We start from the raw sequence: 18,634 nt of genomic DNA on the forward strand, positions 1-18,634 counted from the left end.
ACTCAATGGCTTTTGGGGCACAGCCTAGGGTAAAAAACTAGCACAATATACTAGTATTATATACAGGTGTGTGTGTGACATAAGTTTTTCAGAAACAACACAGGTGATGTACTGTGACCTATTCTACTCTATTATATTCCAATTTTTAATGCTATGAACACCAACTAAATTGATTTCACTACTCATTAAATGGTGATGCTTGAAAAACACTATTATAACTTCTGTTGTCCTATAATTTTATCACTTAATAATTTTTAAACTTTTTCATATTATATCCTAAATAGTAGACAGCCATCCAATCTTTTCCAATAATACCCCAAAAGTCACAATATTTTAGCTACCTTTAAAAGGTGAACCAAGGTAAATGAGACAGTCTTCTGTTTAAGGGTATCAACAACAGTACATTCAACTGCTAACATTTAACTTTTATTTATTTATATCCTCTTTATCTCACCAAGAATAGCATGCAGATTATATAAATATAAAAGGAATGAAATATTTGAAGAAAATGAAGCAAGGGGGAAGTAAAGACAGAAAACTGTTTGCGGAATGAATCAAAGCAACAAGTAAAAGGAATAGATACAACACAGGCCAGGAAATCTAGTCCACTTGTTAACTCTCAGCCTTCTGGCAATCAGTGTGCAGAAGAAAACATGATCAGTTATGAAAATCCCAGGGACCATCTGGGAAGAATAAAGCACTTTTTTCTGTGGTTTATTACCCCTGAGATATTGGCCAAGCCATCTGACTTCTATGATTCAGTTTCTTATCTCTTAACCAAAGCCACTGTGGTTTCCATCACAGGTTAGTCTTGAGGACAAAATCAACAAACAGAGGTAATGTGCTTGGCCCAGTTCCTGGCACATAGTAGGTGCTGAATAAATGTTAGTTTTCCTTTCTCTTATCAGGGATCTCTAAGACATTAATTGTACTTGCTGCCAGAGCCACTGTAGTCTTCACAATTCCCTCCTTCTCCTCCAAGCTTCCTAAAGAGTTAAAATCACCCAAGAAGGAAGCAGTGCTCCCAAGAACCACAGAACACTCAGTGCCTATGCAATGCCACCTTCGAAATGGTTTCTTGTCATTCTTTCAATAACTTTAAGCAGGGCTTAGAGGTTATTCTGAAAAAAAAAAATCTGAGAAAGGAAAGCTATACTAAGTCATTAAGTATCAAATAAATGCTTTAACCAAGCAATAAGAAAGAGAGCTAATTAGTGAATTCACAGTTAGAAGCCAAATGCTGTTGCTAAAACAGGACGCAGAAACATATTTGGTCTTCACTCTTGAATGGGCTAAATATCCCCTTGTTAATACTAAAGTAGCAGTTGTTTGCTTTGCAGACTCTGTTTTTGTGGATGGTAGAGATGCAAAATTTAGACCAGCATGTTTAGTCCTGAGTAGAGGAAACATCAGTTATGTTTTAATTTCCTTTAAATATAAGTGTCCCAGATTAAATAATGCAGTTGACCTACCTTTTCTGTGATATAGAAGTTTGAACTATCAGCATGCTGCAGTGCAAAGTATTCATGGTTGGCAAGGGACCACCTGAAAAATACAAGCATAAACTGATCAGAAAAACAAAAAACATTTTCTTGTTTATAGTTTGATAGAGTTAGATGAAATAAACACCCTATGATTGGAATTGAGCCAGTACCCAAGATACCCACAGTGCAGTTCCTAAAACAAAATGGCATTAGCCCCCCTTTCATGACCCTGAGACCAACCATTTCAGATGTGGGTCATCTAGGTGTTATTCCAAGCCTATTGCTCACCTTTAGGCATTTTATCTTCATGGCTTTGAGGGAAGGGTATTTAAATATAAAGTTCCATTCCTCCCTATTATGAATGAGTGAGTGGAGCAGAGAGAGGAAAACAAAGGAAATGAGTGCAATTTAAATTTTTGATAATTGTTACATTTTAATTGCCTCTGTAGTCTACAGTCCCCAATCGGTATGCTTGCTGTAGCTTGGAACATTCCAATTGAGGATCCCAGGTCTTAAATAAATTCCAGGTAATACTATATTCACACTTCTGCTTTAAAAATAAAAAACTTCATGCAACTTCCATATCAATGTGCTTTTCCTTTGGATTGTTAGAGCAACCCAGAGAAGTAAGAAAGTTCACTATCATTGTGGAGTTCCACATGGCAGCACAACCACCCATTGACCTGTCTTTTAAATTATTTTATCTTCTGTGGAGACCTGAGTGGCCCTCTCATTTTATACCAGATGAAGTGTGTACTTAACCTCAGGAACTTACACTGCTCACCAGTGAGCAGGATGAATGAACCACAACTTTTCAAAATAAATAATATCAATTCCAGTGTCCACATATCAGCCATTCTACACTTTCTATTCCTTGAGAAACAGTGATAATTTTTTTGGTTGAAAAGGCATGGAAATCTTACACAGCAATTCTTGGTGTCTTTTGGCAGGTCAAATAGTGACTTAGTGAATAATATTTAATGATTGCTCAAGAATATTTTATTTGCCTTTCAATTTGTGGACTGGAGCTCCCTGGATAAATCCTGAGTAACACTTACCCATCACAGACTTCCTTTATTATTGCAGACAGTGGTTTTTTCTGAAAAATAGAAAAAAAGGAAATACTTTGTCTCAGTTTCATTTCATCATTTTACATTTAAAAAAAAAGAAGAAGAAGAGGCCTAATAAAGAGATATCTAAGTAAGAAGAATTTACATTTGCTATTCTTGGTTGTGTCAGTGAGTGTGTTGTTTTTCTCAAGGTAATAATCGACCAGCCATCACCACCAACTATATTAATGATTTATCAACCTTGTGGTCATTTTTCTACACTTTAACATTGCTAATTGAAAAAAAACATATATCATATTTAACTTAGCCACATTAAAATCAAGATGAAACATAGCTTTGGTCAAATATCTCACAGGCAATGACAATCCGCCAGGTCAAATGATAACCAGAATTCCTCAAGAGTAGGACATGAATCGGGCAACCAGCAGTTTCATTTTATGCAAACAAGCTTGGATGTGGGATATTTTTATGAGAACATGAGGCAAATGGAATATGAAGCATGGTGACATTGTTCCTACAAAGTACATAGAATTCTTCCCCCAACTGTGGCCCATGCAAATGCCAATCACGCAGCGGCCTGAGCAGGACACACTCGAGTAATGGGACCATGACACCATGTGCCATGGTGTCAACTGGCAGCTGACTACAGCTGTGCTCTTGGCCTAACAGCCACAGCTGTGCTCCGCCTGCCTCCAGATTGAAAGAATGCAGTGAAGATACACACACAGCTCGCCCAGAGATGTCGAAACTCTTTCTGCTTTGGATGCAAACAGACCCTGGCTATCCCCTGGGATGGGCAGTAGTGTGTCAACCAAAGGAACACATCACAGACAAGAAACAAATGGAGAAGAGAAATCAAAGAAATACAACACATGGCCCTGGATTTTCAGATACAACCATAGAAAAGCATCTAAACATGTTCTCCTCCTGTCCCTCTGCGGGGCACTGTCATATGGGGGAAGGAATTCTGAATCAAGCAGACTCAGTTCAAATCCTAGCTGTGTCAACCTCTCTGCAGTGAGACCTACAATTTCCTTAATTTGCTGAACCTCAACTAACTAACCTGTAAAATGGGCAGAGGACCTATCCACTCCTCAGGGCTGTTATAAGAATTAAATTAAATTAAATTAAATTAAATTAAATGAGAATTAAAACAAAGGGCAAAAGTTTCAAAAAAGGGTAAGGGCTCCACTTCCCTACCCTCTCACATCACTAGAAGACCTTGATTTCCTCTTTGCATCCTTGCCCTTGGGCCCGATGCTGCTAGGTCTGCCCTCTTCGTTAGTTCTGAGCACTCTTCATAGTCCTTTCTAAGGGCCTCTAGGCCCTGATAAAAGCTCCAACACAGTCCTCAGTGTTCCGCCAATGCTCTCCCTCCCTCTGGAGCTCTGGGGTCTATGACTAAACCCACCACTATGTTTTCAAAAGAATGTCTGCCTACCCCTACAACATAAATGCAGTGGGCAGAAAAGGAACCTAGAATTGTTGAGGGGTGGAAAGATGGTAAGTATTCCTGACATTCTGAGGTGGTCTCCTTTAGAATAAGATTGGAAATGGAGATTGGGTTCTACAGTGATGTTACAGGTTACACAACTCCTAGACCTTTGCAAGAACTTGTCCATTGTTTATGGCTCTGGCTGTGAGTCAAGGGGCAAATGTGCTCTCACAACCAAAGGACAAAGGAGCTTTAGAAACAAAACTTTTCCCATAAGATGAGGATTTTGCACTTCCAGTTGCCAGAGGCCTCTCCAGGCTATCGGTATTTCATGAGGACCTAGAGGTCTCCTACCCTCCCAATCTTACTTCTTGTACCCTCAAAACTGAAATATAAATAAGAGGGCTGGATTTCAGACTTAAGTTACATTGAAAGGACAGATCAGGCCAAGAAAGTGTTGCTATTGATGTAGGAGAAAGCATTTAAATTACAGCTTTCAGAATTAGAATTCTTAGTCTAGGTAACTTAGAGGAATTTCTTGGATTTTAATTCAGGTCTGATTCATAGATTCAGAATCAAATTTGAAAAGACAGAAGTCTATGGGCTTCTAGAACTGTCATATCTAGAACATTCTGAAGTTGGATATATGAAAGGAGTAAAGACTCTGGAAGAACAAAACTTAGAGATTTAATAGAGAAAGACTAAAGAAAAACTTTAAACCACAGAGGAAAAGGAACCATAGTTAACTGAACATAATGCACTCATTATGCAGCCTCACCAATTAAAACGAATGTTATGTAAGGACAGGGCTGGTCCCATGGCCCACTTCCTACACCTGTCCCCTCCGTTCTTTATCTGTTCCAATGAAACGCTGGCTCCACCGCCCAAACCTAATTCCAGTGACTTTTCACAATTCTCATCCACCTTATTTGACAATATCATTGCTACCTTCTTTTTGAAACACTCTTTCCAGAGCTGCTATATTTCCTTCAGTCTCCTACAGTTATAATCAATAATCCTTCGATAAAATTCAAGAGAGCCTTCATTATTTCTCTTTTATCTCTAGCTTCCTAACTCCAAATTTCTGTTCCTATCTCTTCTGTTTTTACTTAATTGGTCAGTTCCTCATTCATTTCAACTGCCCCAAGTCTATAGCCTGATCCCAAACGCCCTTGCAAATCTCTGACAGTTTGTTAGAAACAGCATGTTAACTCTCCTTCAAGCATTTTATTAAATATACAAACAAAAAATCACTCTCACCATTCCCTACCCATCAATCTACCCCAATAATAGCATGCCCCTGCCCCCAAACTCCCTCCATCCCAGCCATGATTTCTGTGTCTCATTATGACACCACTACAGCCCGGAGCATCATTCACCTTTATTTCTTCACTCTCCAGTTCTGATTTGTTACAGGTGATGTAGCATTTTCCTCTGTGACATTCACATCATTACTTCTCACCTCCTCCTAACCACTCTTGTAAAATCCTGACACTCCTCCTTCCAACTCCTACCACATAAGTCATACCCCAATTCCATCACCCTTAATTCTGTTTCCTCAGCCCCAGTGCCTTTCCTGAGTACCAGCCCATCATTACTAGCACTAACTACTTGCCATAAGTTTCCAATCAAATGCTCCACTGGTCTATCAAACTCAGATTCCTATCTTCCATTAGTTCCTGCACTTGCCTTGCCTATTTCTGTCAGTTCTTCCATGTACACTTCTAGGGAACTTATCTTTGCCTTCTCTATTCTGTGACATATGGGTATTTACAAGACACTGAGTCCCACCATTCTTTCCTCCACAACCTCTCTCCCCTTAATCCTTTCCAGATCTTACTACCACCTTTGGTTAAGAGTTCTCAGGATCTTGGTGCCAGATCCTTGTAAAAAAGTCTTTGCATCTCCAGTTTCTTTATCTCTAATCCCCATGTTAACTATAACTAGGCAAAATCACGCTTTCCCCACAAACTTTACTCGTGTCATTCTTTGGCTCCAGTATCCTTCATAGATGCCCCATGACCATCACCTGTACAGTATAAATCCCTTAGCTTGTCATCCAAGGCCTTCCACAATCTGGTCTCAAGCAATCAAGCTTTACTAATGTTGTACATGTTCCTCATGCTTCTGGATTAGCTGATGATTCATCCAAAAAAATCCCACCCCCATACTTTCACTTAATGCCATTTGTTGAAATGTCCATCTCCTCCTTTCTGTTCCAACTCTAACAATGACACCTCCTCTGAGGAGATGTCCCTGATTTCCCCAGATAGAGATCAGTCTCTCTGTGCTTAGCACATTAAATATATCACTCCTAAGGACTTAGTATATCTGCCTTATCTTCTTGTCCCTTGAGAACAAGGCACCTTAATTCATCTTAATTCATCTTTGTAACCTTCTCCACCCCTCAGTACTAGTTGCACAGTATACAGAGGAGACTCAGTACACTTCTGTTAAATGGAAAATCCACACATTCACTAACATTCCTTTCAAAAACAAACAAACAAAAAAGGCTTGACTGTAAAAGTAAACCATTTCGAAGCATAGCCTGGATTAATCAGCACACATCCCACTTCCTACCAGGTAACCCACTGCAGGGTGGTTCTAAGCAGCTGCTCAGACACGTGAAGGTTGTCACTACTCCCCTCACAGACCACTCTGTGATTCACAGCTTGGAAGAGCATTGAGTCAGCCAGGTGATGAAGAGTATAATTCAACAGGTATAATTGTCTCCATCCATTAGAAAGGCCACACAGGTAAGCACAAACTACTCCTGTAAACAGGGACTGAATGAGATACCCCAAATACGCTCTTCTGGTAGCAGTGCTTTTCTCACTTCCTATACAAAGCCCTCAATTTGACTTGAGCCCCTTGCCTGACTTAAATTCTAAGCCAAAGGTCGGCTCTATGGTTTAGTTAACATTTGTTCAGGTTACATAAGATGTTTCTGTCTATCTGCCCAGTTCTCTATGACTTGGAAGTAGGCTGACAAGTGCAATGCCTTGGTAGCTTTTTGTAGACCCACGGAATAATTTGCCTTTTACCTCATTGAGACAAAAGCCCAGGAGAAAAGAAAATTTGATCTAAAAGGATGAAAACTGGTTCCTCTCCCTTTGATTCCATAAACTCTAAAGGAATGAAAACTAAATTCTACACTCGATATGAATATATCTGGATGTAGCATATTGAGGCACAATTATTTTAATTGCCTGAGCATGTTTTCATAACTTAAAAAAATCGTAACTAAATCCCTTAAGCTTTTTGTTCTGAAGGTCAAAACTGCCTTCTCAGACTCAGCAGTGAGAAGGGAAGAGCAGGAATGTTTTTAAGGATAACCCAGAGGGCTAGACAGTTACCAGATTTCCTTGTGCAGGGTACTGGGGATTATGTGCACTCTCTACCCCGTTCCCTTTAGCAACGGTGAGGTCATCTTGCAGCATGAGAAAGTATTTTTTCTCTTTATATTAATCTGGGAAAATCTTAATGATGGCACAAAAATTTTTATTTGTCAAAGTATGCATTTCCATACGAATTTGATTGGAAAGGTACCATGTGCCAACAGTTCTATTCAAGGGGTAAGCTTTTTTTGTTGTCTTTTGGGGGAAATTTATTCCTCCCTTTTTACTTTTACTCTTATTCTCCCAAAGGATTCCTTTAGTCAACTTAATTTATCAAAGAGTAAGTCCAGAAAGCAAATTTCCTGTACAAAAGATTTATCTACTTTACATAAAATCACCTAGATTCCTGAGAATGGCCAAATTCCCCAGCAATTCATTTGTGATCTACATCTCTGCCTCTGTCCTCATATGGTCTTCTCTCCTGTTCTTATAAGGAGGATTTAGGGCCCACCCTAAATCCAGGGTGATCTCATCTCAAGATCCACAATTAAATATGCAAAAACCCTTTTTCCAAATAAGATCACCTTTGCATATTCTGGGGGTTACGACTTGGACATACTTTTTGGGTCCACTATTAAACCTACTGCAATTGGGTAAGAAAAAAAAAAAAGATTTTTTTAAGGATTAGAGAGAGAAAAGAATATATATTCTTTCTACCTAATCCTTAAAGTGGATGTTGATCCTTCACTTTCCTTTCTACACTCTCTCCTGCCTTTAATGAAATGCCAGTGTCATAAATTCCTGAATCCATATCACCCACTGTGACCCTCCTTCTAAGGCCTGGTCCTCCCTTCCCAACAACCCCCGGTGGATGTCCTGCCACCCCTTCAAGATGAACACTTCACCTTCTTCCTCAGTAAACCAGATCCTCCCCCTGCCTCCCTTTCATCTCTTAAAAAAAAAAAAGATCACTCTCCCACCCAAAGCTCATGGTTGCTTTCAGGCATGAGAGAACCCCAAGAAGAAACATCCTTGGGAGTCCCCAGTTGTTTATTTCAGAGGTTGTGGAGTCCCACCTGCCTTGAGGCACGTTCTCCGGACACGACCCAGCTGCTGTCCCTCATCAGTGTCCCCTCCCTGATGAGTGGAGCAGTTCCTGTTCAACCACCTGTTTCTGCCCATTGGCAGGGCACCCGGCCTGGGGATATTACCCAGGCCAAATGCTCACCTCGGAGCTCTCAAGTCTGCTGCTGCCCACATTGATGCCTTGACACCAGCCCATGGAGGCTGGTAGCTTCCCCATCCGATGTGATACACACCTGTCAGCAACTATGGATTGTGGGCTGCAGTTCCCACCTCTGACATCTACTTCTCAGGCCCAGGTCTGTCCTAAAATGAGCATCATCCCAAAAAGAAAGCTTGGCTTCACTGAAATCTTATGTATTTCAAATGCTTTTAAATACATGAGGGGAAAAATGCTTATGAGAGGACAGTAAGTAAAGGGACACCAGAAAAGCATTTTGAATGCTGAATTTTTATCAACTAGCTTTTCTGTACCTTCCCCCAACTATAAGCACTTGAATGACTTTAGAAAATGACTTCCTGGGATTGAACCCCAACTTCTGCAGTCCCTAATTTTGTAGCTTTAGGCTTTTTACTTCTCCTCTCAATGTTTCCATTTTCTTTTCTGAAAATAAAAGCAGTATCTTGCACATTGTAGGGTAGTGAAGATTAACTGAGAGGATGTATGTAAAACCCTTGAAATTGCACCTGGTACATAGCAAGGCATTGGATAAATGTTACCTATGAATAGGTTCTTTCATCTCTTAAATCCTGCTTGGACGCTTTGCAGGTACTTTTTTTAAAAGTTGGTTAAAGAAATTAAATACATGAATGAATGAGTATCCAATTCTTCCTTCTTCCTCAAGTGACTCCAACTCCCAGTGCTGACTTTGGCACTCATCTCATCCTGTTCTTTATGCTTCAACTCATTTTCCTCTCTTCTGCTAACTAGCTTATACTCATTAGGAGGCAGAGACTGCCTCTGAGACACCTCTGTCACCTCCAAGCGAGGGGTTGCTAGGCCACAAGGGTGCAAATTGATGAACATTTTTTGATTAAGAACACTTCTTTTTTCAGCCTTTAGCTTCTTTCCCTTTCTTCTGGTCTCTTCCGACTGCCTCTGAAGCTCAGGCAGGAGCTACAGATGGAAGACCAACAGCAAGAGGAAGACAGGAGCAATCCCCCATCACCACCACGCAGCTGCCCTTGTGTAGTGCCATTGTCATACAGCCCTGTAATTGCAAAACCATTTTTCACAAAGACTTAAAGTTTTTGGTCCCAGACTATTGAAAAGCCTTTCTCTAGTGCTTAAAAGAATGTGACAGCTGCTTTATTTTGACAGTTTGACAGCACTTGGGATTTTACTTTGCTTTTATAGATGGAAATTCATTGAACATATTCTGCACAGCAGTTATGAGTAATGTTGGCCCAGAAAAAAAAGAAACCCAGCTTCCAAATGTCAGGACACCTCTGAGAAGGGATATGCGTGTTTACTACGACTTAGCCTAGAATGTGACTTGGAGAAAATTTCATGTGCAATAACTCTTCTGGTTCCCGGAGGTGCCTCCTGACACTGTGTCAATGACACCAGTCATTTCACAACAGCGTTATTCCTCCTCCATTGAGCCCGATGACTACTCTCCATGCTTCTGAGCCATATACCTTTAGTATGGAGGAATCCAATGTGTCCCGAGAGGTGTGTATGCATATTCTGTTTTCCTAACAGCTGCCTAAATAATCTGAAAGTTAACGACAAAAACCACACTTTCCTGAGGCAAATTTAGCTGGTTCTTGGAAAGCAAGTATTTTGACAACAGTTCCAATGTGAATCACTGACACAAGACTTCAGTGACTGTCAGAAATGACAAAGGGGGGAGCTCACAACTACATCTCCAAAGTAGTAAAACTATGTATCACATTAATTTTAAAAATTGAAAGATGACAGGCTATGCTACCTTTTTCTTGACAAATGATTTGTGTCTAAATGGTTTACTAAAAATGATTTGTTTCAAGCTTCATGAAACTAATTAAATATTAGATTCAGCGAGACAAAGTACAGTCATTGCATCATAAACATCACTGGACTATGTAAGTGAGCAAAGACAAAAAATAATTAGTACTCTCACGTATTAGTGGGTTAAAGAGGAATAGAAACACCTCTTTCTCTTTTAGGAATTGTGATGTACTTCTACTCAGTAGAAACTGTGCTCTCCTTCAGTTGGAAGGGAAACTACAATTTTAGAAAAAGACAGAAATGTAGAGATGAACAATGCAAAAATAAAGCCCTACTCATATCAGTTATCTATTCTGAGTCTCCTTCCTTGTCCTTGACTATTTTCCATTGTCCTAATATCAATGTTGCTATGGATATAAAATCTTTTTCCAAATTTCAATATCTCAGGCAGCAAAAACAACAAATTTCCCAATTCCTATATCTCTCTCTACCTTCCTTAATATCTGTCTTTTCCAAGAAGTACTCTCAGATGACTTGGGCCTGGCTGGCAGGCCATTTCATTCCACCACAACTTGAGTCAAGTGTCCTTTTTTATGTGGAAATGAGTGATTCACACTGTGACTCAGTTCAGGTCTTAAGGTTTGCCTGTCTTCACTCCTGTGAAATAGTCTCCTTATTTGTGTCAAGTTCATATGTGGAAGGTCAATCGTATTTATGTGCATGGTATGAAAGTAAAAAAGTCAGACAGGTTTGGTAGGATAAACAGAAATGACTGCTGACTCTGATGGACAGGGTGATATCAGACCAGGTGGGTAGATACGAAAAAGCCAGATAAGCTCTGAAGGCAAGGTAGAGTTCAAGTTCAATTTAAACACAGGATTATGAAGGTTTATCAACTGCGAAGAAGCTGAGATTGGGTATAAGGCAGCTGTCGAAGAATACTAAGTAGAACTAGTGGCAAAGGGAGTATTAAGAAGTAAGTTTACTTTTTTAATTTGGGGCTTTTTGTCCCTTTTTACTACTTGTCTCACTTGGCCATGTAGTTGCTTTACTTTGTTTGTGAGTGGATGCACTAATGCCTATTCATCCTTCTTTCTAGAGTGCTTATGGATGTGCTGAGATATCTGCCAGCAAGTAGTGGAGGAAGTGAGCTTCCAAGTCTCAAATATATGTCCCATGAATGTGACCACAGCAACCTGAGGCTAAACCACAGCCTTAAAGAACAATAAAACAGGCTCTTCTGGAAGGGTCTGGAATATCCAAACAATGGCCACAACCTCATGCACTTTCTAAAACTCCCCTACCTTTGACATATCATCAACCCAGACTTTCATTATCTATCATCACTTGGCTAGCCCTTCTGACAATAATGATAATAGCAGTAGCTACTATTTATTGAGTGACTACCATATATCCCCTACAAGATGATGTTACTAAGTCTACATTACAAATGAGAAAACTGTATGAGGATCTGGAGATGTTAAGTAGCTTGCTCCAAGCCTCACAGCATATGGGGCAAAGCCAGAATTTGAACCCAGACCTATATAATTCCAGAACCCTTGCTCTTTAACTCTGTCCCAAATCTGGAGTACTAGCAACCATCAACAACAAGCCCAAGGGCCCAGAGCTAACACCTGAGGGGAAGGCAATGAAATTCTGGGCCTCTTAATTCCTGGCACATAGTGAGCTTTTGAAAAATGTTATTTAAGGCTCAATGTTGTAGCACTACCATGAGAATAGTAGATGATCCTGCTTCATGGACTATCCACATAAATTATGATGAACTCCCAAGTCAACACTGAAGCTTCTGATATCCAGGGGAAGAACTCTCTGCTCCAGCTTTCTTCTCACTTTTGATGCTCAAATCAACACCTCCAGTCCTGACTTCTCCATAGTCCCCTTCTGTCTCAGGCCATTTTAACTTCCATAACCTCAAATTCAAATCTTACTCCAAAATTCTTTTTCACTTTTCAACTTTTAGTCATCTTTTTCTAGTCTGCCAGAAAATAACCTTGCAATCAATGTTACGTCTTCCCTCTCCTTCATGTTGTTTGTTCTTCTTCGGTCCTGCCAAGTCAACCTCAGAGGTTACTCTCTAAACTTCTTTATTCTGCCCATGGGTAAAGAGAAGCAAGTAAAAATAGTTGCTATTTGGATTACTTAGGGCACCCATAAAGGCACGGTAAGTGGATGCTCATGTTGCATATGGAGGAGCTGACAATGTCATATGCGTGAATGAGAGAAAGTGGCTAGAAAGGCAAGCTGGAGGCCAAAAATGTCTAACTCTTGACAATTTGGACTCATCATAGGTTTTTAAGCAGGAAAGTGACACAATCAAATGTGCATTTATTTTCTAATGATAGGTGATTACACTGGAGGCCAAGAGACAAGTTGGCCAGTGTACCAAAACACAAAGGAAATCTGAAAGGAAGTCCAACCATATGGATAAGCTGCCATATTTTCCTGTACCCATTTGTAAGTGTTCCATGAAGAATGCAACTCCACCTGAATATTCCTCCACTAGTGTTTTCTATCTTGGTAGCTGTCACCAACATATGCCCAGTTGTTCACAAGAAATCTCGTTATCATCCTTAAACATTTTGCTCTCGCTTACCTCCCACGTATAATCAATCACCAATTTCCTGTCAATTTAATCTTCTCATATGTCTTGATGAGACATACGTCTGACTTCTTTTTGTCTCCTCTGTCACTATCCTAGGCCATGACATAATAATCATTTCTCACCTGGGCTACTGCAAGAGCTGTCTAACTAGTCTCTCTTATTTCATTTTACCTTCACAAAACAATTCTCAAATTTTGACCTTCCAAAAGTACAAATCATACCACCATGTCACTCCCCTGCTTAGAAACCTTCCCTTTTTTCATGACTCTTAGAGTATGAAGTCCGCACAACTCCTCATGGCAGAGCCTCTATCCATCCAACCAGCCAAATCCAAAGCCCCTATGGAACTTCTTTCAATTCCAGAGAGGTAAGATATTAGCCAGGATCTCCTCAAATATCACCTCTCCATCATTCCTTCCGTTCTTGTTCTTCATTAATAGTATTGTCAATTAAACACAGGATGGAACTTCTTCACGTGTCCTTTCAACACAACTTCGCATTCATATATATTTTTCATTCCTTATCTTTTGGAATGTATTCTGGATGTATTCCTTATTTTCATCTTCCAAGTTACTGGTTCTCTCTATAGCCAAATCCACTGTAGAGTAACTCTATGTGTTTTATTGTTTTTTTTTTCCTGTTGTAGGGTTTTTTTTTTACATTTTACTTACTATATGTATATTTTTTATTTCTGAGATTTTTGTTTCTGTCTCATATTCCTCTATTCTCAAGTTATGTCTACCTACTTTGTGTGCATAATTTCCTGTTTGTGTAGATACTAGTCTGTCTCTTCCAAAGTTCTTCCTTTGAGGATCTACGACACACTTATTTTTAAGTCCTCCCTTGATCTCTATGTTCCTCCACACCGACCAGAGGGAACAGGGCCACCTACAGCAGCAGCAGCAGGTGTGACAAAGAGGGACCAGATGCAGGTAAGTTTTCTGAGGTAACTGATTGGACAGAAAAGCTGAGGGAAAGAGAAGAGTCTAGGAAGACATGTAATTTCAGCTTCAGTAAACTGGGTGTATGTTCATATGTCACTGAGAAAAGGAAAATATGAAGAAAAGCAAAACTGCACAGGCTTGGGGTTGGAAGGAACAATGAGGACTGTTTTGAATATGTTGAGTTTGAGGTGCAAGGGACATCTAGATGGGCATGACAAGTAAGCAGACAGGTAGTTGTTTATATGGGTCAGGAGGTCAAGAATGAAGTGACAGAGGAAATTATGAGCATCTTATGGTGACGAGGATGATGAATGCAAATAGATCACCACAAACTTGTCCCAGGGTAATGATCCATCTATAATCGTTTTGAAAATTGATACAGCTTATCTCAAAGTCATTTGGTTGTCTTTTGATTATGGATGACTTTGATGGAAGGACAAAAATAGATCTTCATAAAGTCAATTCATAAGATATAATAATATATTTAGAATGCATGGTGGGAACAAGGGAAGGGATGCTTTTCTCACCAGGGCCACTCCTTTCATAATTATATTAATTGCATCATAGGACAGAAAAAGTACAAACATCACCTATTTCCTTTGTTCACATTATTATGATTTTACCACATATCAGGCCCTGTCCTAGGCATTGGGAACACACTTGGCCTGTGCAGAACATCACACAATGAATACGTGGAGCCATATAGGATGTTACAAGTGCGTATAACAAGGGCCTTGGTCTGATCTGAGAAATCTGAAGACTTTTCAGCAGCTTACTCTTCATGTGGGATGAAGAGTGAACAGGAGTTAGATAAGCAGAGAAATGAAGGGGCGGTAATTTCCAGTTAAGAGAAAAATCACATTTGTAAAGGCTCTGAGGACTATGCATTCATGAAAGGAAAAAAGCCAATTATAATGAGAACCAAGACAGAGGAATCTGGGGGAAGCCACATTGACTCTAAGCAAAGCTGGTGATGTAGGCAAGAGCTGAGGATAGCAGGGTCCTAATAACCACAGCAAGGACGTGTGGAATTTATTCTAAGTACAGTGGGAGAGTCACTGCAGAATGCCTGGGAGAACGCACCGGAGGGGAAGTAAGAGTGGTGACCGGGAGGCCAGCCGAGGAGGTACGTGGAGACAAGCGAGAGCAGTGGCAGCGAGGACGGAGCAAAGGTGGCCAGAATCAGGAATCACTGAGGAGGGAACCCCCACAGGACTTGCTATTTGAGAGGCTTTGGGAGCTGCAGGGGAGGCTGTCCAGTGCCACGCTGGTGCCGCTGACTTAGTTACAGGACCCGCAAGTACATCTGATGGAAATTCTAGAAAAATCAACTTTAGAAGAGCACACATTTTCTTTCCCCGAGGCTGCTCTCATTCCCTCGCAGTTCTGGGCACACTGCACAGGTCTATATACCCCTAGAGACAAAGTACAAGCTGCCTTTCTGCAGAACAAAACACCTTTTCCTGGGAACCCAGAGTCCTGCTTAATGCTGAAATCCACATATTTATATACCCCGCCACAAACTGCCAGTTGACCTAACAGGAAAATGAAGTACAAAGTGTGACACACACAAAAGGTTCTAGAAATGTGAGATGTCTTAGTCACCAAAATCTCAAGAAAACACGGTTGATAAAAGGCTCTGTCCTGAGTTCCCCAATGTGCTCTTAGTGACAGAGTTGGGGAAGGGAAATAGAATGGAGGAGACTATCACCCCTTCCTACCCAGAAAGCAAACTGAAATCTGTAGTTCATTTTCAGAAGAAAAAGCAGAACACTAGAGTTCATTCCTGTGCAATTAAACTGGGTTCTCAGCTGAGGGGAGACATATGTTTTCTGTCTTTCTCTTCCAAAGCATGGCAAACTCTAAGATTTTATGAAGTTACATACACTCTCACGTACAAAGGGACAGAGCTAAAACCAGAAAGAGAAGTACTTCGGTCACTTTATAGTAAAGGAAGTTTAAGAAACAGTTGTTACATGGGCTTCCCTCGTGGTGCAGTGGTTGAGAGTCCACCTGCCAATGCAGGGGACGCGGGTTCGTGCCCCAGTCCGGGAGGATCCCACATGCCGTGGAGCGGCTGGGCCCGTGAGCCATGGCTGCTGAGCCTGCGCGTCCGGAGCCTGTGCTCTGCAATGGGGGAGGCCACAGCAGTGAGAGGCCCACATACCGCAAAAAAAAAAAAAAAAAAAAAAAAGAAATAGTTGTTACAGGGGCTTCCCTGGTGGCGCAGTGGTTAAGAATCCGCCTGCCAGTGCAGGGGGCACGGGTTTGAGCCCTGGTCTGGGAAGATCCCACATGCTGTGGAGCAACTAAGCCCGTGTGCCACAACTACTGAGCCCACGAGCCACAGCTACTGAAGCCCATGAGCCTAGAGCCCATGCTCCATTACAAGAGAAGCCACCGCAATGAGAAGCCCACACACCGCAACGAAGAGTAGTCCCCGCTTGCCACAACTAGAGAAAGCCTGCATGCAGCAGGAAAGACCCAAAGCAGCCAAAAATAAAATAAATAATCTTTAAAAAAAAGAAATAGTTGTTACAATACCAAATCCAACAGTTGCAAAAATCAGATGAGCAATGACTATTCCTGTCCCAATATCATTCTACCTGATTATGACAGCACAGAAAGTAGTGGTGCGACATCACCCAGGCTTTCTTAAGTGGAACAGAAGAAGCTCTTGAAGGTGTTATGTTCATACTCTCTGCAGAGTAAATAAAGGTGAAGAACCATTAGGACCATTTTACTGATGGAAGCACTGAGGTACTCCCTAAACATTACTGTGGGAGCCAGAGGTATCACAAGCAGATACAGCTAGAAATGTAGTGGGATGTAGAGACAGTAATTTCTAAATCTGGGTCCAAAAGCATCAGTATCGCCATGGAGCTTGAAAAAAAACAGGAATTCCCAGGCCTTGAACCACACCTACAAATAATCCTCTCTGTGTGTTCAATATGTTTCATAACAATTCATATGCAGAACCAAACTTGGGAGCCACTGATTTAGATCATCCTTAACAAGGGAAATTTGTCCCCCACCCTGGGGATACTGGCAATGTCTGGAGACATTTTTGGTTGTCACAACTGGGGGAGGGAATGCTACTGGCAACTAGTGGGTAAAGGCCCGGATACTGCTAAAATCCTACAATGCACAGGACAGCCCTCAAAACTCAGAATTATGCAGTCAAAAATGTCAATAGTGCTGAAGTTGAGAAATCCTGATGTAATCCAACCACTCAGGAAAGAACAGTCCAGAAAAATTACGTGACTTTTCATTTCTGCAGGGCAAGGTTGGAGCTTCACTTTCCAGAAATTCAGTCTCATTTTCTTGATTCTATGGGATTTTTTATTACTATTATTGTGGTAAAATACACGTAACATTAAAATTACAATCTTAACTATTTTTAAACATAGTGTTCAGGGGTATTAAATACACTCAAATTGTATATTCTGTGTGATTGCATCTGAATTCAAGACTATTTGGAGCTCAACTGTCATTTTCGTTCACCAGGCTCTCAATACTTAAATGTTTTGGGAATTATGGGTTTTCAGGCTGAAGAGCTAACTTGAATGCATTTAAGGAAAAGTCGGTATTATTGGTTCCAGTCTTGCTTGAAACATAAGAAACTTGTTCTATTCTATGTATGACTGAAAAAAATCACAATTGGCTCCTAATGGTTTCTATTATAAAGCAGGGCGCTGAGTGATTACCTCACCGAATCCCCACAATGCCAGGAACGATGTATAAATATTGACAATTCTTCCTTACAAAGCAGGAGGCTTGTCCCCAGTCACACAGCACTTAGTGGCAGCCCAGATTTTGAGTCCAAATAAGTCCACCCAAAGTCCATGCCCGTAAGCACCAGGCCAGCCTGCCTCTCCCAGTGTCCAGCCCCAAAGAAACCTGCATTTCAAGGCTCTGTCTCGCTTCAGGTGGGCTCCTTCTGTAAAAACCCAGACCACTCGCCATATTTTCCCTAACTTTTAAGGTAATACAATCTTGGCTTTCATAATACAACATGTCCATGGAAGTCACATTGTCAGTGGATGTAGCAGGCAAGCTGGCAGTGGCATAGGCATCTCTTCAAACCACCATTAAACTGAGCCCTAAGAGATGGAGAGACTCAAAGAGAATTACCAAACACATGAAATAAGCCAGACAGAGAAAGACAAATACCATCCAGTATCACTTATATGTAGAATCTACAAAAAAAAAAAAATCAAACTCATAGAAACAGAAAGTAGAAAAGTAGTTGCCAGAGGCTGGAAGGCAGGGGAAATATGGAAAGGTTGGTCAAAGGATACAAACTTTCAGCTATAAGATGAACAAGGCCTGAGGATCTAATGTAAAACATGGTGACTGTAGTTGATACTACTATATTGTATGATTTTAAATTTGCTAAGAGAGTAAAACTCAATTGTTCTCACCATACGTCAATTATACCTCAATAAAGCTGAAATGAAATAAAAAAAGAACTATTGAACAGATTTATGATTTAGTAGAAACTGTCTGGGTTTTAGTGTCACCCAGTGCTAGACTCAAATCAGTAGCTTCCTAACTGTGTGATCTCAGGCAACTCACTGAGCCTCTGAACAATTATGAACTGGGAAGTATAAAGCCTGCCTTGCTGGGCTGTAGGAAGGGGATGAAATACTCTGTGCAGGGCACTTAACACAGTGCCTGGCACATAATATGTGCTGATTAGATGGTACATGCTATTATCACTA

At 40.7% G+C, this 18,634-nt stretch overlaps 1 protein-coding gene across 8 annotated transcripts in view; it reads right to left on the bottom strand.

Annotated features, from left to right (window-relative positions):
- The window catches only part of ELMO1 (engulfment and cell motility 1), a 576,489-nt gene that overhangs the window by 448,468 nt on the left and 109,387 nt on the right, over positions 1-18,634 (bottom strand). For 7 of the 8 annotated variants that reach the window (XM_060107546.1, XM_060107545.1, XM_060107541.1 and 4 more), the window contains 2 exons: positions 2,543-2,583; positions 1,473-1,545 (listed from right to left, as the gene is read on the bottom strand). In XM_060107546.1, coding sequence (XP_059963529.1) covers positions 1,473-1,545; positions 2,543-2,583 — 114 coding nt within the window. Of the gene's footprint in view, positions 1-1,472; positions 1,546-2,542; positions 2,584-16,516; positions 16,598-18,634 lie in introns of those variants that run through there. The other variant, XM_060107549.1, reaches the window with a different exon arrangement.

The sequence above is a fragment of the Mesoplodon densirostris genome, chromosome 9 (assembly GCF_025265405.1).
Source record: "Mesoplodon densirostris isolate mMesDen1 chromosome 9, mMesDen1 primary haplotype, whole genome shotgun sequence".
In the NCBI taxonomy this organism is placed as follows: domain Eukaryota; kingdom Metazoa; phylum Chordata; class Mammalia; order Artiodactyla; family Ziphiidae; genus Mesoplodon; species Mesoplodon densirostris.